The sequence below is a fragment of the Phocoena phocoena genome, chromosome 9 (assembly GCF_963924675.1).
Source record: "Phocoena phocoena chromosome 9, mPhoPho1.1, whole genome shotgun sequence".
NCBI classification, from domain to species: Eukaryota; Metazoa; Chordata; class Mammalia; order Artiodactyla; family Phocoenidae; genus Phocoena; species Phocoena phocoena.
The window spans coordinates 41,513,771-41,541,589 of NC_089227.1; the positions used below are offsets into that span (position 1 = coordinate 41,513,771).

At 36.7% G+C, this 27,819-nt stretch overlaps 1 protein-coding gene across 1 annotated transcript in view; it reads left to right on the forward strand.

Moving 5' to 3' along the window:
* The window catches only part of THSD7A (thrombospondin type 1 domain containing 7A), a 449,328-nt gene that overhangs the window by 362,147 nt on the left and 59,362 nt on the right, over positions 1-27,819 (forward strand). The window contains exons 9-11 of the mRNA XM_065883756.1: positions 2,630-2,745; positions 18,901-19,033; positions 20,775-20,878. Coding sequence (XP_065739828.1) covers positions 2,630-2,745; positions 18,901-19,033; positions 20,775-20,878 — 353 coding nt within the window. The remainder of the gene's footprint in view (positions 1-2,629; positions 2,746-18,900; positions 19,034-20,774; positions 20,879-27,819) is intronic.

A 27,819-nucleotide genomic window follows, 5' to 3' on the forward strand; every position in this document is an offset into this window, starting at 1 on the left:
ATCATTGAGTAGAAAGGGTTTCCTGAAGCTCCATGTCAGACCACCACAATAATCCATTAAAAATGTGCCTTACCCTTGCAGCATTTATTCAATGACCTGGATACAAGTATAGATTTGTTAAATCAAATGGGTTTACTTTGCCCTTAAAGTTCTAAAAAATTAAGCAAATACTGTGAATTCAAAAGAAAATGTTACTACCCTTATGCCTAAATACTAGGTTAAATTCGATGACTGCTTTTCAGTACTAGGCATTTGAAACAAAAATGCAAATAGAAACCTTGTTTTAAACTCCTCTTAATAAAACAGATTACTGTGCAATGGTAAAATCAATGTTATTGATCTTATCTATCCTCCGAGTAACAAACTTCGACTCCTATCACATCTGTTTAATTTGACCTTGAATAAGATTTGGGGGAAAATCAATTCCTTGATTTAAACCACAGACACTAAATACAAACAGTACAAAGGAGAAAAGAAGCATGTTGACTGAACCAATTGCCTCACCAAAGGAAGTCTGAATTCATTTTACTGGATGTAATCTAGGCTGTATAATTTATCTTTGTGTGTTCATTTAATGGCTTTGTTTTTCATAATTTTTTTCTCCACAGTTAACCAAGTATCTTGCTAAGGAAATTTCTAAACCATATAAAACAGAATTTTGGAGGTTGTCAATGATAACGTAAATTCCGTTGATTTATTGAGGGCTAAAATTTGAAGAGCATGTAATTGAGTAATGCTCTCCCACTGTTAAAGTTATAAAACTGCCTCATTGAGGAGGAGTGCTTCCAATAATAATTACTAATCAATAATTCCATAGTTTCAAAAGAATTAACAGGATTATATGTGGGTTTTGCCATATAATATTTCCTGGTTAAGCATGTAGGTTAAGTTATAATTCTAGTGATTTATAAACTCAATTGTAAAAAAACGTTGCCTTCTATGATTCTCATCTGAATTTCTTTGCCGTGCATGACCTTGAGTAGGCATAGCAATTAGGAAAATCCAGGCCTATACTCAACATAAACCAGGGAGATAATTTCTTTTTGAAATGTTGAATCCAATATATTTTTTTTAAATCCACTTTCAAATAAACCCTATTGTTACAGAATGAGAGAGAAAGGCATGTATCTGTATAGCTGAATAGAACATAATACTTCTGGATGAGATAGGATATATAGATAAAAAAATTATAGATATATTAAAAAGGAAGTGTCAGCAAAGCACTATAAAGAAATTATGAGAAGGAAATGAATGATGTTGGTTTTTTCACTCATAGTTCAGTTCTGAAAACCTGATTAACTTACTTGTTGAGTTTATCTTGACTTAACAAAAACTTTGGCTTCTTCTATGGGGAGTATTTTTAAATCCCATTTTTCACTAATTTGCCAAATTATTCCAGCAACAGTTACACTGATTGTTCGGTTTATTTCTTCACTGACTCTTAGCTTACTTGTCAGAGATTGATATGACCTCAAAAGAGAATTTCTTAGGAATCAGAACATTAAGTACTTTTAGTTACATGAATTATGTTATTATATTTTGTTGTCATAATATACATCTTCTTCTAGTGTTCCTGACCAACATTTGACCACTCATGATAGTAGAATCAGACTGTGAAGATGCAGAGAAGAATTGGAAAATGTGAAAACCATGTAATAAGTAATAACAATAAACAAAACAATAACAATAAACAAAACAGTATATTTAAAACTCATATATCAGCTTCCTAAAATTATCTTTTAGGAAGTGAAAACCTTTATAGTGTAAGACATTTCAGTGTTTTGTCATTATTTTTCTCTTGTTTTCCTAATATATTTTTGGTGTATTTTTTTAAAATAATAATAAATTTTACTCTATGTCAAGAACACAGTGTTTTATTTTTCTTTAAATTACTTATTGGCTACTTTTGTTTTATTTATATTACTCTTTTTGTTCTAAAAATATTGTAATTTATAAAAATATTTAAAACCCAATAATTTAAAACTAGGAATAAAATGGAAGAAAAGATAAGAGTAGAGACAGTGAATGAAACCAGGAATAAAGCAAAAATTGTTTATCTTAATGAGCTATACACTTTTATTATTTTTTTACTTATTTGTTATGAAATACTTAGCTATAAATACAATATTGGTTTTTGAGCATATGCTATGTATAGAATATACTCCATTATAAATTTATTTTGTGCTAAACATATTTTGTAAAAATAAAGTGCAGAATAACCTGGAAGATTATAATTGGCAATAAGCCTATTTAGTTATACAAAGATGTAGCCTTGGGTCCTTAAATTGGTAATTTGAACTTCCATAAATTTCTTATAAAGCATGTTGCAAAATACAGATTTATTAATGGAGAGATTGTTATAAATGGATAAAATAGAATTATTATATTTTCTAATACATAGCACAATTACTGTAATTAAATTTACACTTCCTGCCTTGAGTTTCAGTTTGGAATAATTATCTTGGTTTTATAGCCCTTGTCAAAAGCAGAAAGGATCCTAGAGGTTAAGTTAAATAATACAGATTGATGCCTGTTTAGCAATTTCAGCAATAAAAATTCTAAAGATACTAAATTACCTGGTTTTCTGGATTACTGTAGAGGTCTAGTAGTTTCCCTTTGCTTTTCCCAGGTGTCCTGAAAGCCTTCGACCTGAAACAGTGAAGCCCTGTCTGCTTCCTTGTAGGAAGGACTGTATCGTGACGCCATACAGTGACTGGACATCATGCCCTTCCTCATGTAAAGAAGGTATTATCTGCAGAGTTTTGAAGGAGGTTCACCTAGGAACCCTCTCACTGGGACCTCCAAGTTCCTTTGGTTGAGCAATGTTTTTATTCTTACATGGGGCTGACTGTGTAATCCTGGTTTGGCATGAATGCCATAAAATTTTGGCTTCCTTCTAGAAAATAATACAGCTTCTAGAGTACCAAACAAATGAGTTTTATGCCAAGACTGACTTAAATAACTTTATACTATAGATCAAGGTGAAAGGATTCTAAACTTTATTAATGTTTCCTTTAACATTGATTCTAGAAGAATGTATAGTGGCCTTATGTATTTCAAAAAGAATATAGAGTGATCTTCTCAGTACTCATGGCTCTCAACCTACTTAGTGGCAAGAAATAGCCATGGGACCAGATTCAGTACAGTTTCAATTATATGACCCAAAGGATGGGAATAAAGGAAAGAGAAAAATGATCAAATTGTGCCTCTGCCAACACTTAACATGACATGAGGCATTTACAAGACGAGGATTTGTTCCCAGTTTGGCTTGTTTTTGCTTTCATTACTCACAGACAAAGACCCTTTAATACGATGGCAGATACTTTGTTAATTCTTTACCCTCCAGGATAGGGTCCTTTCTCATTGCTGCTGAGAAAGATGTGAGCATTCTCCAGGTGACTTATGCAGTAAGTGGTCACGTTGTCTCTCAGTGTCACAAGTGACACTGTCTCCTATTTTTTATTTTACTCTCCCGACAAATAGAGACAGTTTTTCTTCAGTTCCTTTTATGCTTTTACTTTTGCTTCTTGACTCTCACTAGAGAGATTCAATTTAAGAATCAACTTCTAGGGCTTCCCTGGTGGCGCAGTGGTTAAGAATCCGCCTGCCAATGCAGGGGACACGGGTTTGATCCCTGGTCCAAGAAGATCCCACATGCCGCGGAGCAACTAAGCCCGTGTGCCAAAACTACTGAGCCTGTGCTCTAGAGCCTGTGAGCCACAAGTACTGAGCCCGAGTGCCACAACTACTGAAGCCTGTGCTCCGCAACAGGAGAAGCCACCACAATGAGAAGCCTGTGCATGGCAACAAAGAGCAGCACCCGCTCACCGCAACTAGAGAAAGCCAGTGCGCAGCAATGAAAACCCAACGCAGCCCCCCAAAATATAAATAAATAAATAAAAATTTAAAAAAAGAATCAACTTCTAGTTTAACCACTGTTTTAAATCACCAGAATTTTTTTAAATCCTGAAGATATTACATAAGATTATAAACTTAATAATGGATAGTTTTTGCAGTGTGATTATTTTATATAGTTGAAACTTGAGTTCCTTTTCATGCTTTTTCTGTTTTAAATACCCTTGAAGTAGCAAATAAATTAAACCACATAGTGCGTAAGAATAGAAAATGTTGATTTGAAAAGTCTTTTAAGGCATTTTAAAAGTTTTGGGGACAAAAAGAGTTAGCATTAACTCTTTAAAAACGTTAATGGCATTAATCTTATTGATAAAGCAACGTCATTGACAATTTTATCCAGATTTTCTTCTTTTATCCCCTTACTTTCTTAAAAACTAAATAACATGATATCCTTTAGTTTGGTCATAATCAGCAGTAGGATTGTAGGTTTGTATTTCTCATAAGGTAGTATTTCTGTGATAATTGTTGTCTATTCATTGCTACAATGAAAAAGCTTATTTATTACATGGAATTTATGTGCTTGAAAATTTTATGCTGGATGTTTTATACTTGATGTTTTCTATTGGTATGAGACAGCCCATTTACTAATAATTCCAAAACATAGGCAGTTACATTTATAATGACATGATTAATAATCTCACACAAATTTAACATTTGTAAGTAAAATTTTTGAAAATAGAAAAAAATTTGCCTTTTCTTTATATTGGGCATTTCCTTATTTTGAGTAAAATATTTCAAAGTAACTGTTCTTTTGGTCTAAAGCATTTCAATAAAATAAAATAAAATAAAATAATAAACTAGAAAAGGTTTCATTAAATTGATTCCAGGATAGACACTCCTCAAAATGAGAAATCAGGTAAAATTGTCTCATTTCATTAGAAATAAGATATTTTGGAATATTGGAATATCCCAAACTAATTTGAAACTAATTTGAGATATTGGAATATGTCCAGGAATTAAGAACCAATTTAGTAGTCTAAGAATTTATCTTATTATGTATTATATATGTCTGGAAAGGGAAGAATAATAGATATAAGTTACTCATTTAAAAAAACCTATCATTGAAAATTAATTTTTTTTAATTTTTTATTTTTTTATACAACAGGTTCTTATTAGTTATGCATTTTATAAGTATTAGTGTATATATGTCAACCCCAATCTCCCAATTCATCACACCACCACCACCACCACTGCCACCGCTTTCCCCGCTTGGTGTCCGTACATTTGTTCTCTACATCTGTGTCTCAGTTTCTGCCCTGCAGACTGGTTCATCTGTACCATTTTTCTAGGTTCCACATATATGCGTTAATATATGATATTTGTTTTTCTCTTTCTGACTTACTTCACTCTGTATGACAGTCTCTAGATTCATCCACGTCTCTACAAATGACCCAATTTCGTTCCTTTTTATGGCCAAGTAATATTCCACTGTATATATGTACCACAACTTCTTTATTCATTCGTCTGTCAGTGGGCATTTAGGTTGCTTCCATGACCTGGCTATTGTAAATAGTGCTGCAATGAACATTGGGCTGCATGTTTCTTTTTGAATTATGGTTTTCTCTGGGTATATGCCCAGTAGTGGCATTGCTGGGTCATATGGTAATTCTATTTTTAGTGTTTTAAGGAACCTCCATACTGTTCTCTGTAGTGGCTGTACCAATTTATATTCCCACCAAGAGAGCAAGAGAGTTCCCTTTTCTCCACGCCCTCTCCAGCATTTGTTATTTGTAGGTTTTCTGATGATGCCCATTCTAATTCGTGTGAGGTGATACCTCCTTTTGATTTGCATTTCTCTAATATTAGTGATGTTGAACAGCTTTCATGAGCTTCTTGGCCATCTGTACATCTTTGGAGAAATGTCTATTTAGGTCTTCTGCCCATTTTTGGATTGGGTTGTTTGTTTTTTTAATAATGAGCTACATGAGCTGTTTATATATTTTGGAGATTAATCCTTTATCTGTTGATTCATTTACAAATATTTTTTCCCATTCTGAGGGTTGTCTTTTTGTCTTGTTTGTAGTTTCCTGTGCTTTGCAAAAGCTTTTAAGTTTCAGTAGATCCCATTTGTTTATTTTTGTTATTTATTTCCATTACTCTAGGAGGTGGATCAAAAAAGATCTTGCTGTGATTTATGTCACAGAGTGTTCTTCCTATGTTTTCCTCTAAGAGTTTTATAGTGTCCAGTCTTACATTTAGGTCTCTAATCCAGTTTGAGTTTATTTTTCTGTGTGGTGTTAGGGAGTGTTCTAATTTCATTCTTTTACATGTAGCTGTCCAGTTTTCCGAGCACCACTTATTAAAGAGGCTGTCTTTTCTCCATTGCATATACTTGCCTCTTTTGTCATAGATTAATTGACCACAGGTGTGGGGGTTTATCTCTGGACTTTCTATCGTGTTCCATTGATCTATATCTCTGTTTTTTGTGCCAGTACCATACTCTCTTGATTACTGTAGCTTTGTAGTATAGTCTGAGGTCAGGCAGTCTGATTCCTCCAGCTCTGTTTTTTTCCCTCAAGACTGCTTGGCTATTCGGGGTCTTTTGTGTCTCCATTTTAAGATTTTTTTGTTCTAGTTATGTTAAAAATGCCTTTGGTAATTTGATAGGGATTGCATTGAATCTGTAGATTGCTTTGGGCAGTATACTCATTTTCACAATATTGATTCTTCCAATCCAAGAATATAGTATATGTCTCCATCTGTATCATCTTTAATTTCTTTCATCAGTGTCTTATAGTTTTCTGCATACAGGTCTTTAGTCTCCCTAGGTAGGTTTATTCCTAGGTATTTTATTCTTTTTGTTGCAGTGATAAATGGGAGTGTTTCCTTAATTTCTCTTTCAGATTTTTCATCATTAGTGTATAGGAATGCCAGAGATTTCTGTGCATTAATTTTGTATCCTGCAACTTTACCAAATTCATTGATTAGCTCTAGTAGTTTTTTGGTGGCATCTTTGGGATTCTCTATGTATATTATCATGTCATCTGCAAACAGTAACAGTTTTACTTCTTTTCCAATTTGTATTCCTTTTATTTCTTTTTCTTCTCTGATTGCCTTGGCTAGGACTTCCAAAGCTATGTTGAATAATAGTGGTGAGAGTGGATATCCTTATCTTGTTCCTGATCTTAGAGGAAATGCTTTCAGTTTTTCACCATTGAGAATGATGTTTGCTGTGGGTTTGTTGTATATGGCCCTTATTATATTGAGGTAGGTTCCCTCTATGCCCACTTTCTGGAGAGTTTTTATCATAAATGGGTGTTGAATTTTGTCAAAAGCTTTTTCTGCATCTACTGAGATGGCCATATGGTTTTTATTCTTCAATTTGTTAATATGGTGTATCACATTGATTGATTTGCATATATTGAAGAATCCTTGCATCCCTGGGATAAATCCCACTTGATCGTGGTGTATGATCCTTTTAATGTGCTGTTGGATTCTGTTTGCTAGTATTTTGTTGAGGATTTTTGCATCTATAGTCATCAGTGATATTGGTCTGTAATTTTCTTTTTTTGTAGTATCTTTGTCTGGTTTTTGTATCAGGGTGATGGTGGCCTCATAGAATGAGTTTGGGGGTGTTCCTTCCTCTGCAATTTTTTGGAAGAGTTTGAGAAGGATGGGTGTTAGCTCTTCTCTAAATGATAGAATTCACCTGTGAAGCCATCTGGTCCTGGACTTTTGTTTGTTGGAAGATTTTTAATCACAGTTAAAACTTCATTACTTGTGATTGCTCCATTTATATTTTCTGTTTCTTCCTGGTTCAGTCTTGGAAGGATATACCTTTCTAAGAATTTGTCCATTTTTTCCAGGTTGTCCATTTTATTCGCATAGAGTTGCTTGTTGTAGTCTCTTAGGATGCTTTATACTTCTGCGGTGTCTGTTGTAACTTCTTTTTCATTCCTAATTTTTTTGCTTTGAGTTCTCTCCCCCTTCTTCTTGGTGAGTCTGGCTAATGGTTTATCAATTTTGTTTATCTTCTCCAAGAACCAGCTTTTAGTTTTATTGATCTTTGCTATTGTTTTCTTTTTTTCTATTTCATTTATTTCTACTCTGACCTTTATAATTTCTTTCCTTCTACTAACATTGGGTTTTGTTTGCTCTTCTTTCTCTAGTTCCTTTAGGTGTAAGGTTAGATTGTTAATTTGACATATTTTTTATTTCTTGAGGTAGGCTTGTATTGCTATAAAATTCTCTTAGAACTGCTTTTGCTGCATCCCATAGGTTTGGGATCATCATGTTTTCATTGTCATTTGTCTCTACGTATTTTTTGATTTCCTCTTTGATTTCTTCAGTGATCTCTTGCTTATTTAGTAATGTATTGTTTAGCCTCCATGTGTTTATATTTTTTATGTTTTTTTCCCTGTAATAGATTTCTAATGTCATAGCATTGTGGTCAGAAAAGATGCTTGATATGATTTCAATTTTCTTAAATTTACTGAGGTTTGATTTGTGCCCCAAGATGTGATCTATCCTGGAGAATGTTCCATGTGCACTTGAGAAGAAAATGTAATCTGCTGTTTTTGGTTGGAATGACCTATAGATATCAATTAAATCTATCTGGTCTATTGTGTCATTTAAAGCTTGTATTTTTTTTATTAATTTTCTGTTTGGATGATCTGTCCATTGGTGCAAGTGAGGTGTTCAAGTCCCCCACTATTATTGTGTTACTGTCAATTTTATAGCTGTTAGCAGTTGCCTTATGTATTGAGGTGCTCTATGTTGGGAGCATATATATTTATAATTGCTATATCTTCTTCTTGGGTTGATCCCTTGATCATTATGCAGTGTCCTTCCTTGTCTCTTGTAACATTCTTTACTTAAGGTCTATTTTATCTGATATGAGTATTACTACTCCAGCTTTCTTTTGATATCCATTTGCATGGAATATCTTTTTCCATCCCCTCACTTTCACTTTGTATGTGTCCCTAGGTCTGAAGTGAGTCTCTTGTAAACAGCATATATATGGGTCTTGTTTTTGTATCTATTCAGCGAGCCTCTGTGTTTTGGTTGGAGCACTTAATCCATTCACGTTTAAGGTAATTATCAATATGTATGTTCCTATTACCATTTTCTTAATTGTTTGGGGTTTGTTTTTGTAGGTCCTTTTCTTCTCTTGTGTTTCCCACTTAGAGAAGTTCCTTTAGCATTTGTTGTAGAGCTGGTTTGGTGGTGCTGAAGTCTCTTAGCTTTTTCTTGTCTGTAAAGTTTTTGATTTCTCCATCAAATCTGAATGAGATTCTTGCCAGGTAGAGTAATCTTAGTTTTAAGTTCTTTCCTTTCATCACTTTAAATATGTCATGCCACTCCTTTCTGGCTTGTGGAGTTTCTACTGAGAAATCAGCTATTAACCTTATGGGAGTTCCCTTGTATGTTATCTGTCATTTTTCCCTTGCTGCTTTCAATAATTTTTCTTTGTCTTTAATTTTTGCCAATTTGATTACTATGTGTCTCGGTGTGTTTCTCCTTGGGTTTATCCTGTGTGGGACTCTCTGCACTTCCTGGACTTGGGTGGCTATTTCCTTTCCCATGTTAGTTAGGGAAGTTTTCGAGTATAATCTCTTCACATATTTTCTCGAGACCTTTCTCTCTCCCTTCTCCTTCTGGGACCCCTATAATGTGGATGTTGTTACGTTTAGTGTTGTTCCAGAGGTCTCTTAGGCTGTCTTCATTTCTTTTCATTCTTATTTCTTCAGTCTGTTCCACAGCAGTGAGTTCCACCATTCTGTCTTCCAGGTCACTTATCCGTTCTTCTGCCTCAGTTATTCTGCTATTGATTCCTCCTAGTGTAGTTTTCATTTCAGTTATTGTATTGTTCATTTCTGTTTGTTTGTTCTTTAATTCTTCTAAGTCTTTGTTAAGCATTTCTTGCATCTTCTCGATCTTTGCCTCCATTCTTTTTCCGAGGTCCTGGATCATTCTTCACTATCATTATTCTGAAATCTTTTTCTGGAAGGTTGCATATTTCCACTTCATTTAGTTGTTTTTCTGGGGTTTTATCTTGTTCCTTCATCTGGTACATAGCCTTTTCATCTTGTCTGTCTTTCTGTGAATGTGGTTTTTGTTCCACAGGCTGCAGGATTGTAGTTCTTTTTGCTTCTGCTGTCTGCCCCCTGGTGGATGAGGCTATCTAAGAGGCTTGTGCAAGTTTCCTGATGGGAGGGACTGGTGGTAGATAGAGCTGGCTGTTGCTCTGGTGGGCAGAGCTCAGTAAAACTTTAATCCACTTGTCTGCTGATGGGTGGTGCTGGGATCCCTCCCTGTTGGTTGTTTGCCCTGAGGTGACCCAACACTGGCGCCTACCCAGGCTCTCTGGTGCAGCTAATGGCGGACTCTGGGAGGGCTCATGCCAAAGAGTGCTTCCCAGAACTTCTGCTGCCAGTGTCCTTGTCCTCACGGTTAGACACAGCCACCCCCCTCCTGTGCAGGAGACCCTCCAGCAGTAGCAGGTAGGTCTGGTTCAGTCTCCTATGGGATCACTGCTCCTTCTCCTGGTCCCGATGGGCACACTACTTTGTGTGTGCCCTCCAAGAGTGGAGTCTCTGTTTCCCCCAGTCCTATAGAAGTACTGCAATCAAATCCCGCTAGCCTTCAAAGTCTGATTCTCTAGGAATTCTTCCTCCCGTTGCTGGACCCCCGGGTTGGGAAGCCTGCCATGAGGCTCAGAACCTTCACTCCAGTGTGTGGACTTCAGTGGTATAAGTGTTCTCCAGTTTGTGACTCATCCACCCAGCAGTTATGGGATTTGATTTTATTGTGATTGCACTGCTCCTACTGTCTCATTGTGACTTCTGCTTTGTCTTTGGATGTGGGGTATCTTTTTTGGTGAGTTCCAGTGTCTTCCTTTCGATGATTGTTCAGCAGTTAGCTGTGTTTCTGGTGTTCTCGCAAGAGGGAGTGAGAGCACATCCTTCTACTTCATCTTGAACCAATCTCTCCTTAGCTTTCTTCTCCTGATTCTCTCAAAGGACATCAAGTACTTGCTAGGGGCTAATATAGGGATCTGGGACCCCACAGTGATCCACTCTCCAAATGGCCAGTGAGCACTGACAGCCACAGTGGTCAAAGTTTTGAGGTAGGGGAATCCATGGTGCAGGTGAGGGACCCCAGGGTCTGGTCTCAGTGATTTCACTTACAGTAAGATCTTGGGCAAGTCATTCCATTGGGTTGCTGTGCATGGCATGAAAAATATCAGGTTTGAAGAGTTCTAGATTCAGTGGTACTGTAAGCCAGGGCATAAATCAGACAATGATGAATGCTCGAAGAAAGATAAATAAGGGGAAGGAGGATAATGAGTAACTGAATAGGGGTGAAATTTCATCAAATAACATGATTTTTAACTTGATCTCTGCTGATGATTTTTACAGTTCTAAGAGACTGATTTACTCTTCTCTGACCATTTATAAAATACAGAAAATTTTATGTGACAAACTGTGATAACTTATACAAGGCACTTAAAAAATTTTTAGCAGGGCTTCCCTGGTGGCACAGTGGTTGGGAGTCCGCCTGCCGATGCAGGGGACGTGGGTTCGTGCCCCGGTCCGGGAAGATCCCACATGCCATGGAGCGGCTGGGCCCATGAACCATGGCCACTGAGCCTGTGCGTCCGGAGCCTGTGCTCCACAACGGGAGAGGCCAGAAAAGTGAGAGGCCCGTGTACCGCAAAAAAAAAAAGAAAAAATTTTAGCAGATAGATGAGGGAACAAATAGATTGTGAATACTGTACATGTGTTTATTAAATTAATACTGATCTGTAATATGCATAAATACTTATTGCATTTCTAATTTATTGATTACTGTACTTAACTAGCACATTGATGGCCCCACAGAGAAGAACTTCAAAAAAGCTTTTGATCTCATTTAAAATGTAGAACTCTTCTACATAGATCAGATAATGTAAGACTTACATGGTTCAATGACAAGATTTAGTGGTAAAACAGGAAGAGCTCTAAGGAAGAGACAGGCAAAATATTAGGGAACAGATATTAGGGGAAATCTTGTTGAAAAAAAAGGTAAAAGAGGCCTTTTTGAAAGAGAGAATGCATAAAAGAATCCCAAGTGATCAAAGCCATCAGGAAAAGTCTTAGTGACCATGAAAAAGATGTGTTGTTCGAAAGAAAGTGGGATCTAACCCACTGGAGCTTGGAGTATGTCGAGGAGAGTCAAGATGTGAAGTTGGAAAGGAGAACAGAGGCAGGTTGTAGAAGACCAAATTGGATTTACTCATATATAGTAGGACACAGGTTTTAGTTTTGGAACATAAAAATGAGTAGTGAGTTTCATGGTATAATGGAGTCAGTGGACTTTGAATCAGCAGATCTGGTTTGGACACCTATCTTGGCCACAAAGCAGCCAAGTGACCTTAATCTCTCCAGATACTTAATCTCTGCAAGCCTTGGTTATAACATCTTTGAGTTGTTATGTGGCAAAAATGAAATAACATATGGTAGAGTACTCTATGCTTTGTGAACTGTAGTTCAGCTACAGCTACATTATTTGTTGTCTGTAGTGATTATAAGTTCCTGTAGGAAAGGCACTACATAGTGCATATGGTCAGAATCTGGTAAATGTTTTAACTTGACGTATTGAAAGCATTCTTTCTTAGAAGTTCAATTATGTTGCAATATGTGGAAAGTATTTAGGTCATGATGAAGGAAAACTTACTAATACAAATTTCTGATTATTATTATTGAGGATTTGCTGGTACATTTATTGATAATTGTTTTTAGATGTTTCACTATGTCGTTAAACATCATACATAGTTTTTTAAGTAAACATTCCCTTTTTTCATTCTACACAGATTTTTCAAGTAACTGCGATTTACCAGGCACAATTTTAAATATAAAGGATATAGCAGTAAACAAGGAAAACAATTTTCCTGCGTTTAGGAAGCTTACTTTCTGGTGGTATGAGACAGAAAAGGCATTTAATGATTGCTCTAATGTCTCGATGCATGTGAAGGATCAAGTGAACAATGCAGGGTGGGTGAGAGAGAAGATGTGACATCATTTTGGAGAGTACAAAAGTGGGCAAGTTAGTAATATGTAAGAGAATTTTTAATAGGCAACATGGAGTACCCATTTAGTCACGCATTTTAAAAAGGATAATTAGCATTGGTTAAGGTCAGGGTTTTTCCAGAAGAGTACAAGAAAGGGAGAGAAAAACAGAGAGTCAAGGGTGTTTTCATGAGTGCTTATGTAATAACGAAGTATGGAATCTAAGGTGGGTTGGGATGGAAGTGAGGTCATAAAAGGGATGACATAGTGAAAAAGTGATTGGGAAAGTGGATTGGCAATCTTGATTGAGTTTGAAGAACTTTTAGTAAGATGAACTTTCACTTTTAGTAAATTAGGTGAACTACAAGGTTAGGAGGAGTGACCAGCAATTAATATGTTCGAAGATGAGAATGTGCAGGTATGGATGATGGTATCATCAGGGGTGTGAACAGAAGAGCTAGTGATTGATACAAGATGCAGGAAAAGGTCATCAGAGGTGAGGAGGTACAGTAAAGAGTCCAGTGCCTTGGATGGAATAATCATGTGGATACCCAAACCACCAAAGGGGTTGCAGGGGTAGGAAGAGAAAGGGTTACAGTGAAGGATGTTCTATGGTCATTAAATAATGAAATGTTGGGGGATGAGTGCTACAAAGTAGTTAGCTGATGATAAAATTGATGACAGGAGCTTCAGAGGAGTTAGATATTTTTAAAGGTAAAGAGAGGAGAAAAGACTGGAAAATGGCTAGGTAGAGCCAGCCTCCACTGGCAAAGAATGTGAAGGAAACTTTCTAAGAAGAGATTGGAGATGAGAGATAGTGTGTTCCTTTAGGTACAGTGGTGGAAAGATTAGAGGATAGAAAAGAAAGAGAAATTGAATAAGGTTATGCATAGCTTGCATGCTGTGGTCCAGGTATGATGGAAGACATGCAGTGGGGATTGAGGGTGCTAGTTTCTTGTGGTGCGACAGGCATGTTAGATGTAATGGGTTCAGTTGGGATAGTCTCTTGGTGAAAGGTAGGTAACTGCTGTGAATTAAAATGTGTGCTGCCACTAGAATACTAGTCTTCTCTGAAGCTCCTGGGTGGTAGTGGCCAAGGAGTGCAAGAATGCCAGCTCAGGAATCTGCTGTCCTGTGAGCAAAAGGTTCTGAGATGTGGAGCTGTGTTTGGCCAAGCTCAGGTCACATCTCACCACCAGCAGATCAGCCCTACCTGTTCTATTTGGCAGCTCTGTGTTGAGTCTCCTAGAACAAAAGGCTTTCAGAAATCTTAAACCTAGGCACTCAGACTTAAAAAGAATAACTATAGTTGTGTATTGAGGAAAAAAAGAAAGCCTAGGGGGTTGGCAGAGGGGCTTGCTGTTGGACACAGTGTCAAGATGCTTTGTGTGCTGGGAGAAACCTTTTCTGTTTTACCTGTAGACTGCTGTAACTGAGAATAAGGATACAGTGGTGTTAGAGAAGACTAGCCTTTTGTCGTAGGGAAAATAAAGCAATGACATGTAGTTAGCTTTTCATTATTTGGTATGAAATGGAAATAAGGCAAGCTTCGTTGAAATTACACTGACTTCTGTGTGTAATTAAAAAATGCTTGAGGGCTTCCCTGGTGGCGCAGTGGTTGAGAGTCCGCCTGCCGATGCAGGGGACGTGGGTTCGTGCCCCGGTCCGGGAAGATTCCACATGCTGTGGAGCGGCTGGGCCCGTAAGCCATGGCCGCTGAGCCTGCGCGTCCGGAGCCTGTGCTCCGCAACGGGAGAGGCCACAACAGTGAGAGGCCCGCGTACCACAAGAAAAAAAAAAAAATGCTTGAAATTTTGAATGTTCAAGGATAGATGATAGCAAACGAAAATTAATTCAGGAATGAGGTGGTTCTTTTAAACTTAATTCTGTAGGTAAAATCTACATTTTGTAAGAGTTTGAACTTAGGAAAATGCAGAGCTACCCTCCTTTTTAAGTCACTTTAAATAGGTAAAATTACAGTATAGTATTGCAGAAAATGGGACAGAGTAGCTTAGGATTCCAGGAAGAACAAGCAGAGTAATTTGAAATATTATTCAGCCCTCTCTCATGATGTGCCTTGAAAAATCAATGCTGGTAAACATCAGTATTGAACAGAAAGTAATTTAATCCTCAAACCAGTGTACTTGTTAATGTTTCCAAATTTTCATAAATCTTTACAAAGGGCTTTATTAAAGATGGAAAATATTTATGCATATAAATTATTTGTAGCTCTAATCTTTAAAAAAATCAATACTTTTGATCAAATAATACACTTGGCTGCTCAGATTGTGTTTGCTCCTTTTTTTCTTGCTAAATTTATTGACTTGACGGCTAGCAGGGATATTGCAGAGGCATCTTTCCTACCTTGATGCCCTCAAACAGCACTATGCTAGAATTACCCCTCAAAGGTTCAATAACTGCCTTTACATTTGACTTCTTGCATGAAACGTTTCCCTTTCAGTTTCCTCACTGTGCTGCTGCAGCCTGCCATCCGCCTCGCTTCCAGCTTAACCCATCTTAGTTTTGCCTGTCCTTTAAATCCTTCCATCAAGGAACTTCTCCAGTGAAACTTATCTTGAATGTCTTAAGATATCTGAAAAGTGCTGTAGCTGAGTGAGAGATTACATATCCTCTGAGTCTCTATGGCCCATTACCACGTAAATGTTTTCTGAATATATAATCCCTTTTTTCTCTACCTATCCTAGGTAGGTATTTTCAAGTATAAACACTATAGGATTATTCCTTTATTTTTCCCATGCTTATTATTTCCAATGAACAAAATGATAAATTATTTTTTTATTAATACTAAAGAATAGACTTAGCACCAATGTGCATAATACTCTAAGGAAATGGATATAAAGGAAAAGAAAATGCTAATTTATAATCCAGTTGAGAAGAAGTGAAATAAATGTGTTTGCTCATTCAGCAAACATTTATTAAGACTTTATGCTGTGTGAGCACTGTTCTGGGTGCTAAAACACAAAGATAAATGGAAATTATGTATGTATCCCCACCTCATACAATAAATTGGGTGTAAATATAGGTGGGAAACTCTGAAGATTGTAAAATTCCACACTTGCCAACTCAGGTTATTAGTTAGGAGCCTTCCACTCTTATTAATTTATTTTTTAACATGTACTGTAGCTTTCCCTTTGTCTGCGTACTGATTTGAGGGCTCTGTAACTGGCAGAGCTCTAAAGTGCTGTTTCTTTGAGTGTACGTGTAATTTGCTAACTGCGATCTGAGAAGAAACGAACCTCCCAGTGGGTGGAAACATGGATGTCGTGACACTTCCTGTGTAACCCCATTAAACTTCCTCTCTAGGTGTTATGGCTTTGGAATGTTCCACTTTAATCAGGTCACAGTCTCTCTCCTGTGGGCTGTGCAAGGTTAAGGTCTTTGAACTTTTTTATAAGCATAAATGGATTCCCATTGTGGAATCTATTATGGAAGTGAAAAGAGTTATCATGGTGTTATATATCAAGTACAAACTTGTGGAGATTGTGATGAGAAGGCACTAGAATGTTTTAGAGTTTTATATTAGGTGACTTTTTTGCTTTCAAGTCAATAAACAAAGTAGAATTGAAACACTAACATTTGCTTGCGGCTTCCCAAATCTGAACAGCCCTGGGTATATGCCAGGTGATATTTAGGTAGTTAATGACCAGGAGCTTCAGTCTATATGGTGCCAGTGATGCTGCTCTCATTGTCCCCTCTAGTCTTTGGATCCCTTGGCCTCCATTCTATGTCTATTTTTTATCTGCAGGTTAAAAAGGGTTGGAGAGTTATTGACTCTTAAGAATTTCGACCACCTGGGAAACAAAGACCTGCTCCTCTTTGGTCTTTCCCTCTTTTCCCTGTTAAAAAACAAACACACGCCTCCCGCCTTCCCCCAGTGCTAAACAAATGATAAGAATGCTCATTTAGTTTGTATAGTCTTTTAAAAAGATGAAAGACAGAGCATAAATATAAAACAAAAGGAAAAATAATAGATAATAGTGTAAAAAAAAGCATGGAGTCAGTTAGTAAATAGGGTAGAGAGAGGGGAGAAGAAGAGAAAAATTATAATATAAAATCAAAGTTAAGGTAAGCTCCTGCAATTGAGAAGAAAATTAGCTCTGAGATTCTGGTGAACAAAGAAACAAACAGAAGCACAGTGGATTCTTAACGGATTGTCAAGGGAAACAAGATTTTTCCTAGCTCTAAATTATTAGAGGAATTTATCACGTGGGCCTTAAAATAAGGGTCATTGAACAATATAATGGATGGAGATAGCATTACCAATTTTATTAAAAGTCCTATTGGCACTTCTTCGATCTTTCTTAGATAAATTATTCTTAATATGTAAAAGCTGCAGCTGGCATTCAAACTATTACTGCTACAGTTTTAAAAAGTCTATGGCAATATTTCCAAATACTTTAACTCTCTGCTACCCACTACCTCCACCCCCTAGTTCCATACTTCATTACCTGTAGTATTCCAACTATTCACTAAAATAGTTAATGCAGTCATTAACAGTACAGGTTTCCCGCACTATAGGAATAATCCTAAAAAGTTACATGCAAATTCTAGAATCTTAAATTGGGACATCCAATGGTCACTCATTCCAGTAGATCTCAACCCTAGCTGTTTATCACTGTTTCCTGGCAAGCTTTGTAAAAATCAGATTCCCACATCCACAGATTGCCACATCCAGCTCCCAAGAGATTCTTATTTAGTAGTTCTGGGTATATGCCGAGAAATCTGCTTTTGGTTTTTATTTTTTCAAAGAAATTCTCCTATGTAGTCAGACATTTAGGAATCACTAATCTGATCCATTCTCCCATTTAATACAGGAATCTTCAAGTCACGCTGCTAGGAGTCAGTGGCCAGACTGTGTTGAGGGATACCCTGACTTCATGTCAAAGGATGTTCCATTACTGGAAACTTCTATTTGTCAAATCATATTTTTCTACGAACACAGTGACTTTAAGGATATTTCATTTCAGTTCTGATTAAACTTTCACTGTTAGGGGCTGCTAACCCTTCTAAATTTCTCTGTTTCTGTAGTCTACATATCAAATATTTAATGATCTTGAGAAAACATGTAAATGCATCAGGGGAACTCTAGTAAAGTAATTCTTTAGGGAATTCTTTTGTAAGCAAATTCATGACATATGGCTATTCATCTTTAAAGTGTATATATTGTAAGTTGTCAAGTATGTATTTTATTAAAGTTGTCAAGTCTTATATATCATCTGTTTCTCATACTAAAAAATTCTGAGCATCTTTATATCAGCAATACTGTCAATTTGATATCTTCATCGAAGGTAAATCTTAATTATTTCCATTGTTTTTGTAACATAATTTGGAGTAACCTACTTATAGTAATTATCGCTATTTTGAATGCTTCTCTAAAAATTCTGCCTCTAGGAAACGACTTTCATTTCACTACTTACAGCTCGGATGTTTAGGATGTGACCTGAATTAAAGATCTTAAAGTGTTTAACATGAATAATAAATGACTAGAATAATTTACGAGTTATACATTTCAAATTAAGTGAATAACAAAGAAATAGAATTTCACATTAAAACATTGAATATATTCTCCTAAGAAAGATTCATTAGATGTGTATGAGTCCCATGTGGTAAACAGGGCTATATGAAACGGCATGAAAATAAACTTAAGGCAGAGAAAAACAGATTAATTAGATCTGTCATATTTCTCAAGGGGGAAGAAGCATACAAAAGAGCAATTACGTTATAAGTGAGCATTAGGAAGACTAGCTGACTATGGAACTATCTTCTCCATTCTTCACATTTTTAAATATACATTGATTGGCTTTCAATACAAGCGGTCTCCAGGAGAATTTAGGAAATGACTAGACGAGGCCTCTCAGTCAGGGATGTCAAAGCACATGGAGCTGGAAGCAATGTAATTTCTTCACACAGGCTGGTATTTGGAGATTCTTTCATCAGTGCAGAGAACAGAGGTTAAAAAGCTGCCTCATTCCAGGGGACTCCGGAATCAGGAAGCAGACTCGGCACCGGGTCATCATTCAGCTGCCAGCCAATGGAGGCAAGGACTGCACGGATCCTCTCTATGAAGAGAAGGCCTGCGAGGCCCCTCAGGTGTGCCAAAGCTACAGGTAATGGAGTGAAGGAAAAGCCTTCTGAGCGATGCACTAAGCAAAATACTTCAGGTTCATGGTTTTTCTGACAATGAGAAAAGGAAGCCAACACTGCCCGCAGACTCAGGGGAGTTGAGGATGTTTATGACTGCAGGTCCCATCTCTTGCCTGTTTTAAAGAGCTGCTTTGTTACTGAAATCATCTCCAGGGACACAAATACTTGCCTAAACTTCCAAGCTGTATTATAAGCTTTAGGAGCTTGAAGAGTTTCTTATGTTGATATAATCTATAGAAAATGCAGAAAAGTGATTAATAATTATGAAACATATGCTTTTGGAAGCAGTTCTTTTTCGCTTACAGGAATAGCCTAAGCCTTCCTCCCCCGGCTCCAAAGAGCACCTGTTCCTCATAAATGCTGACCTTCTGGGTCATGAAATGACATCTTTGTCTCAGTGATGTTAGGAAGATGTCTGTTTTGTTGAACATGTGTGGCCACCTCAAGGAAAATTAAGGTTATTGAAGCTATATGTCATCATCTTGATTATTAGAAAAAAAATTTTTCATAACTATTAAAAAAAGTACCTAATTGAAACTTGATGTGGTGAATAATTGCAGTCCTGACAACAAATGAAATATTATGGCATCAACCGATGGAATGTGTGATCCCAAAATAATAACTTAAGATGAAATTGATGGCAAATTTGTCATCTTAATTTATCTGTGTTTAATTCTGAGATGACAAACAGTATAATTGCATGCTTTCATGATGAACATTAACTGTTAGCCCAAACTTATTTATTTGGGGGATTCGTTTTTGTGAAGTGTGTTATAAATTGCAGCTTCTGAGTTACCCCTACAGTGCTAATCAAAAGACCACTATATATACAAAAGGCTCATGCGTTGAATGCAATTTTATAACTTGAATGTAAAATAAATATACCTTTCTAAAGTGGAACACATCACTTCTGGTACTATCTGGATACATCTGCTGGCAGTCCTAATCATTAAAAAGGCTAAATGTGGGACTTCCCTGGCGGTCCAGTGGTTAAGACTCTGCGCTTCCACTGCAGGGGGCACGGGTTCAATCCCTGGTTGGGGAGCTAAGATCCCGCATGCCTCACGGTGCAGCCTTAACAGAAAAGAAATAAAAAGGCTAAATGCTATCAGTAGAGTCCGTTCCTTTAGAACTTGACAGTGATGGACTCTTGTCTCCACTGCAATAGGAAGTACTTTTATATTTAGTGCTGCCTTTTATAATTCCTTGATGAAGATCTAAATTAAATTTAGATAGGACTTTTTTTAATAGATCTTTATTGGAGTATAATTGCTTCACAATACTGTGTTAGTTTCTGTTGTACACCAAAGTGAATCAGCCGTATGCATACATATGTCCCCATATCCCCTCCCTCTTGAGTCTCCCTTCCATCCTCCCTATCCTACCCCTCTAGGTGGTCACAAAGCACCCAGCTGATCTCCCTGTGCTACGCTGCTGCTTCCCAGTAGCTAGCTATTTTATATTCGGTAGTATATATATGTCGATGCTCCTCTCACTTCGCCCCAGCTTCTCCCTCCCACGCCATGTCCTCACGTCCATTCTCTATGTCTACATCGTTATTCCCGCCCTGCAACTAAGTTCATCAGCATTGTCAAATAAATTCCTGTTTGCAGTGGTCAAAGTCATGCTTCCTTGGCACTGTGTCTCTGTGATTTACTAGTATGTTTGCTTCTTCTCTATGAGGCTTCTGTTCTTTCCCTGTAGGTGGAAGACTCACAAATGGCGCAGGTGCCAGTTAGTCCCTTGGAGCGTGCAACAGGACAGCCCTGGAGCGCAGGAGGGCTGTGGGCCCGGACGGCAGGCAAGAGGTGGGAGGCCCCATTCCAGTTGATTTGCTTTGCATTTCTCCAACAGCACTAACTTAACCACTAGCTTGAAGAGTTTGTCATTTTGATGCTATGCGAGGCAAACAGAGCAAAGCAGTTAAGAATCTGCTACCACCCATTCTACCTTACACCAGAACACGGAAACCTGACTTTTTAAATTGTGTCCTTAGTTCTTTAACATTAGTTCCTAACTCCTCTGGTTAAACTTTCCCCTCATTCATATCTAGAAGATGATCAGACCAAGCTCTTGAAAGCGTTAACGACATAAATTGTACACTGCAGCTTTTTTTTGTTGTTGTTCTTATAATTAGCTTTTGGCTCACGGGATTCCATAACACTTTGCTTGTCACCTTAACAATCAATAAGATCCTTACATCATTGCCCATATGCATTATATACGTGCATGCATAAAATGTAATATAATTGGTTAACTTTCCCAGAAATTCTCAGTAACGACATTCTTGTCATTGTCATGGCGACCCCCAATTCTGTTCATATTTAGTACTGATTTTTAAATGGCAGATTTATGTACTCTAAACCAGCCATATGTGGATTGCAATCTGTCGACGCTACTAGATAACATGGTTTCTTGCAGAAATGAGTGATGGAAATGTTTCCAACTTGCCATGATTATTTACTAGATATTATGGATAATACTTACATTCCAAGCTTTGGAACATATTATTTATACATGTAGCAAATTCAGTCTGTAAAGGGTACATGATTCTTTTTACTCATGTTGAGTTTTAGAATGTAATTCTTGCTACATATCTAAAATGTAGCTGAATATGTAATTGAATACACAACTACCTTTTTTAATTCAGAAAAACATGCTTTGCACCCTCATTTGTAGTTATGTATTGGATGATGTTGTAGAACTCTGAACACACAGAATTAGATTCCAGTTTTTGCTGATTTGATCCGGGACCCCTTTTCTTTACAGTGAAAAGATTGCTTTTTTAAAATTTGCGAAGAATAGCTTCTTTTTTGTAAAAAATCTTCCATTATGATAGTCATTTTAGGAATCTTCATTTGAAACGTAACACTTAGTTTACAATTAACATTAACTATCTAGTGATTTTTAGGATTTTATTTCATATGCTTATTTTTCATTATGTATCCTCCACCATCAGCATCTGCTAAAAAATAACTCTCCCTTTACAGTTATAGAGACTTAGGTATTTAGAATTGAAAGTCATTCTCCCCATCTGAAACCATTCATGGAGAAATTGAGGGATATAAGACTTTCTTGTCATGCCTCGCTAATTCCTCCTTGAATCAAGCATACATTTGCATACAATTTGGACCCTACGTAGAGTTTATGATGAAAACAGGCGTGAGTTTGGGAATCAAAAAACGTTAAGTTTTAGTCCCAGTTCGTTCACTAATACAATGTGAGTTTTATTCATCCCTTTACCTTTTTGGGTATCAGTTTATTTAGATGGGGAAAAAAAGAAAAGAGGGCTGGACCAAATGATCTTTCAGGATTATTCCAATTTTCATATTCTACAGTCTACGCACAGATGATATCCAGGGAGCAAAGTGTGACATGAAGTTAGGTAAAAAGATGAAAACCATATTTTTGTAGAATACCACTGGAGGAAATCTAAGATGTGGTGGAAGCTGCGCAAGTGTGAAAACAGCTTTAGTTTCAAACTCTGTTACTAACTGCACAACCTTGGCTTATTTATTTCCTCCCTCTGAGGCTGAGAACATAATGATCCTCTCAGCGCTCTGCACATATTAAATCTTCATTAAATGTTAATTCCTTTCCCCTTCCTGTTAGATCATGGCCTCAGTGAATGTGTGCATAGATCACTGTAGGCATAAAAGCAACAATATTAACACGGGTCTTTTGTTTTTTGACACAGTCTGTATAAAAATGTTTCTTTCTGTGATTACCAGTGATCTTTTCATTTCCAAATCTGAAAACCTCTGCTTATTCCTCATCCTAGGTGACTACTTTGTAATATCTACCCACCTCCATTGTGACAGGGATCTTTGGCTCACTCAGTGCCACCTTCTCCTGCCTTTTTGATGGTTCCCATTCTTGGTTTCCTATTACTGGTGCCTCTTCCTCTGCCTGTACCTAAGTAATGCTTCCTCATCTTGCCATATTTGTCAGACTACTTTTTCTATCAGCAATCTTATGGGATATCTGGGAAGAGAAAGTTGCATTATAACAAGTAATATATGCATAAATATACTCAGAAGAACTCCTTTAATTAACTTCTATATGAAGTTAATCTTTTTCTTTGTTGCCTTGATAAATATTTTTTTCTTAGAGCCTATATTTCTATGGAAACATGAAAAGGAGAGACTTAAGAGAGTAGAGATATCTTTACTAATGGCAAAAAGGCAAAAGATTCTTTTTTTTGATGGTCATGGCTGTTTTCAGAACTCTGCATAATTGACCTGTCAGACTCTTGCTATTCCCATCTTTGCCCTTATCCAGTCAGAGACTTTAAAAATGCCGACCTGTGCGATTTTTTAATAACTAAAATAATTGTGTAGTAAGGATTAATATCAGTCAGCAAATACTGTGGAGGAGCTACCCCCTTCCTCTCTAATGGTTCAGACTTTCTGATTTCAGGCACTCACATAACTATGACTGCATTCAGAAGACTGTGTAGAAAGAGCCATGAGTGTCAGGAAGGGATGAAGATGTTCAACCCAGGGAATTTAATTTGTTTAGGGAAATGAGATCACTGGTAACATCACCCAACAAGTATGAGTTAAAAATTGAAACCAGTCCATTGCAAAAGCAGTCATTTGAAGCTAAAGAGCTTAAGAAAGATCGAAAAGATGAGCTGGGACTTGACTTGTACCGTAATGTTAGAATAAGTAGAAAAGAGAAAAGAATACAAAATGAGAGCAATTCTGTAAGTTAAGCATTTGAGGTAAGAAAAACAAAAACATTACATGTGTTCACAGAAAAGTGGGTAGATTGAACCTCTGAAGATGTGAGCTGGAGCCTGGGGTAATTTAGTAGAGGACTATAAACGTCAGGATCGGTATTTTAGACCTTGTTCAATAAGTGGTAGGAGCAAGGACCTGATGAAAGCAGTGTTTTATTTGTCAGCGTGTACAGAATAAGTTAGAAAGATAAGACACATCGGTCTGGATGCCAGCCGGGACGCTGCTGTAGCAATGCAAGGTTGAAGTAATAAGGGCTCAGATTGGAACCACTGTAGTCGGAATGGGTAAAAATAAATGGATTTTCCACATACAATAGAGGAAAATAACTTTAGGACTCAGTAGCAGACAATAGCAGCAGAGGTAGACCTAACTAAGTCAAAGATGATCATATGATTTTTAACTCCAGTACTTTCAGCTTGTATAGCACAGGGAATTATTGTTTTAAAGAAGGTTAACAAATACTCTGTATGAATCTTCTCATAACTGGAAATCTTATGAAATCTTGAAACAGATCAAATTTAGCTTTTGATTTGAGATGGGCTGTAATTGTAAAACACTGCATTTCAAGGCTCAGAAAGAACAGGATTTATCTTGGCTTTCATTCTGATGTGGACTCCATTTTGAAATGATAATTTAGATTTCTTCAGTTAAATAAAAATATCATATGAACCAAAAAAGGAGTTAATTTACTAAGTATGCATAGAAAAGAAATAATGTATGTCTCATATACTATGCCTCACTCAGCAGAACACTTACAAGGTCACCTTTTATGATTCGTTTTCTCTAAAATGACTTGAACCTTCCCTGTTAGTAGAAAAAATATAACTCTAAACTTACCTACCAGCTTCTAGCAAGCCATCCTTGTTGTTCTCCTTTTGAGTCACCTGCACCTACTTTTAGCCACCTGTTAAAAAGTGGCCATTATAGACAGACTTTCACTTTTACTCTTAGTACTATTAATAGCATGATTGCTCCAAGTGTAGGAACTATCCCTGGTGATGCATTTCAAAGGAGCTGGGAGGCAGTTATGTTCCCAGAGTCTCTTTAATGAGTCACTAATGGTAACTGCTTACCATCTCAGCACTGGCATTCGGTATAAAGCAAATCATTGAGAATCAGCCTTACCCACAACTGAGTTAGAATAACCCAGGCATAAGAAGATAGGAAGATTCTACTACAGTCAAGTAAATGCAGTCTTGACCAAGTCTACATTCTGTGTATTTCAAAACTGTGTGAAAGTGCTTTCTGTGGAAATGCTTTACATTAGAACACAATAGGAAGTTACAAGTAGTAAAGAATTTTAGCAAGGCTTTGAATATCGAGGATGGTGTATTCCAGGGAATTTTATCTAATGGTATAAGAATGAAAAAGAGAGAGGAGAAAGAGGTATTTTAAAGAGGGAATTAACAGGATTTTGCAATTTTAAAACTTAAATCATTCTTGAATCTCACAGGGAAATTTTAGAGGGCTTTTGAAATAGGCATCTTTCCTATAATATTGTCAGTAAAAGAAATGCAAATAACGTGAAGTTATGTCCGCAATCTATTTAATTTTTAGGTGTATAAACAGGTTCTGTTTGTTTCATGCTATTCAAGTCACTTGTGTATAAACTTTTAATGGAACTTAACCTCTGCTGTCTCTTCTCTCTGCTCACATTTCTACAATTCAGATGGCATTTAGAGGGCTAAGTTATTGATTGGTCAGTGACTCTGCCACTGAAACATAGCCATACTAGCCGTAGCTAGAGTTATCATTACATTTGCATTCAAAGTAAAAGAGGTGGCCCATATTAATGACAATTTTGGACAATTTACTTATTTTTTCTCTATGACTGCCCTAAAGGACAATGTCACTACTACTTAAAATGTGTATATGTGTGTGTGTGTGTGTGTATGTATATATACATAACTAATTCCACCATTTATTACTTTGTGACATATTTATACCAGGAATATGATGAAAAATATCATCGATTAGATGCTGGGATGTTATAAAAATAATTTCAAATTTACTCTTGCTCAATCTCTGTGTTGATCTTAATGCTATTTCCTGCCAAGTGTACTTTCTATAAATTAGATGGAGCTAGAGTTAATAATCCCCAGGGCCAACCCTACCTATCGTAATCCCCCACCCCCTCTGTATCCTTGCCTGCCAAGGAATGTCCACTGTAATGTTAACCTGTCACTAAGATATGACATCAATGCAAATATGATTAAATCTTATGCTTAAATTAAGTAGCTTAAACTATATTGACACCTTTCGCATCACTCTTTTGCTTAAATTCTGGTTCACTTTGTTCTTTTTAAAAGATTATACCTTAGAGGCATTATTGAAGTTAGGCCCAGAATATCTGGGCCAGTTTATCTCAGTAACTCACATTAATCTGTTAATTTTCAGAGATCGTTATATAATAGGAATGAAAATAATGGAAGTAGAAAAAGAACTAGGTAAAAAGAGTCAAAGAGCTTGCTTTAAAGAAATTTTGCACAGACGTGATTTTTAAACTCTTCTTTGGGCTAATATACTTATTAATTACCGTGTAATATTTTTGTACTCTTCGTTTATATAAGCTTTTATTTAAATCTTCTAGAATTATTTCTACTTTTAAATGGCTTCCTCTAATTTTCTGTGGCTATTAGCATTCTCGTTGATTTGGGGATTTTGGTTTTGTTTTATCTCTCTATGAGAGTCCTACCCTAAAATGATGATTAGCATTTGCTATTTTGTAAATAGCTGATAAAATAAGCTTGACACCGGGATGTCTGTCTTTGTGATGGTTCCTCAATGCCCAGTTAGTTGGTTCGTTGTGATGTAGTTAACCCTTTCCAGATCCCAATCAAGGATCTAGCTGACCTTGGTCTAAGCTACTCCACGAGGAGCTGATTATTATTTCCTAGTAAGTCCCCAGAGAAGGACTTTTGCATATATTATAAGCATCAATAAGACTAGAGATCATTGGTAACTATTTAGGATCAATAAGGAAAAAAAGTGCATTTCTTTCCCTTCTGCCAGAGTTACATTCACAAATTGTAATTAGGAAGTGTAATTTGGCAAACTTGTCAGTGAAAATCTCTTCCACACAGAGAAAGACCAGGATCATTAAATCCACCTAGTAAACAACTGGAGCCCTCCTGCATTATTTATAGGTTTGGTCTTATTTCTAAGCACAATTAGGTCTCTTGGTAACTAGTTCCCACTCACATTAAGCTTTTTCTTTTTTATTTCCACATGATTCATTCTCAGTATTGTCATTTTTTTTGTAACACCATAGGAAAAAAATCACTCCTCTAATTACTCAGTCTGGTGAACATACTCTGTCTCCAGTGCTACCCAGATGCTGTTGCTGTGGGATAAACCGTGTTAATATGGCTCACTTTAATAAATAAGGTCTCAGAGCTCCTTGAACTCTTTGTTACAAATAATCCAACAGTTTTGACTGCACTCGGGCATTGATCTTATTCTGTTTCCTGTAATGAACTTCTGTGTGCACATTTTAGATCTACTCATTTATTTCACTCTGATCATTCAAACGAAATGACAACATGGTCTTGCATGCCGAAGGACAGTCCACAGACCAATAGAACTCCTCCTTTTTGTGCATCCTGAATAATAAGGGCGTTTCATTCCTCTTCAAGAAAATGAGGACGAGCAACTCCATTCTGAATTCTATTAGATTTACTTCAGAGCTGCATCGGTAGCCTTCCATTTACATACTCATATATGCATAACGCAGATATCCATGTTCCTTTAGCTCAAACCAATGTTATCTATTCCCTTTCATTTCAGGAACCTTTATTAGTCTCTTTAAAACATAGCTCAAAATTCAACTTACATGAAAACATTCTGGAATTGACTCTACTTATTCTACTTATTAATCATTTTTATTTAAATTCATGGGAAGTTTCAAAGATACACAAAAGTAGAGAGACTGTAGTAATGAGGACTAGTCGTGTAGTCATCACTCACACAGCTTCAACAGATTTTAACATATTGTCACTCTTGGT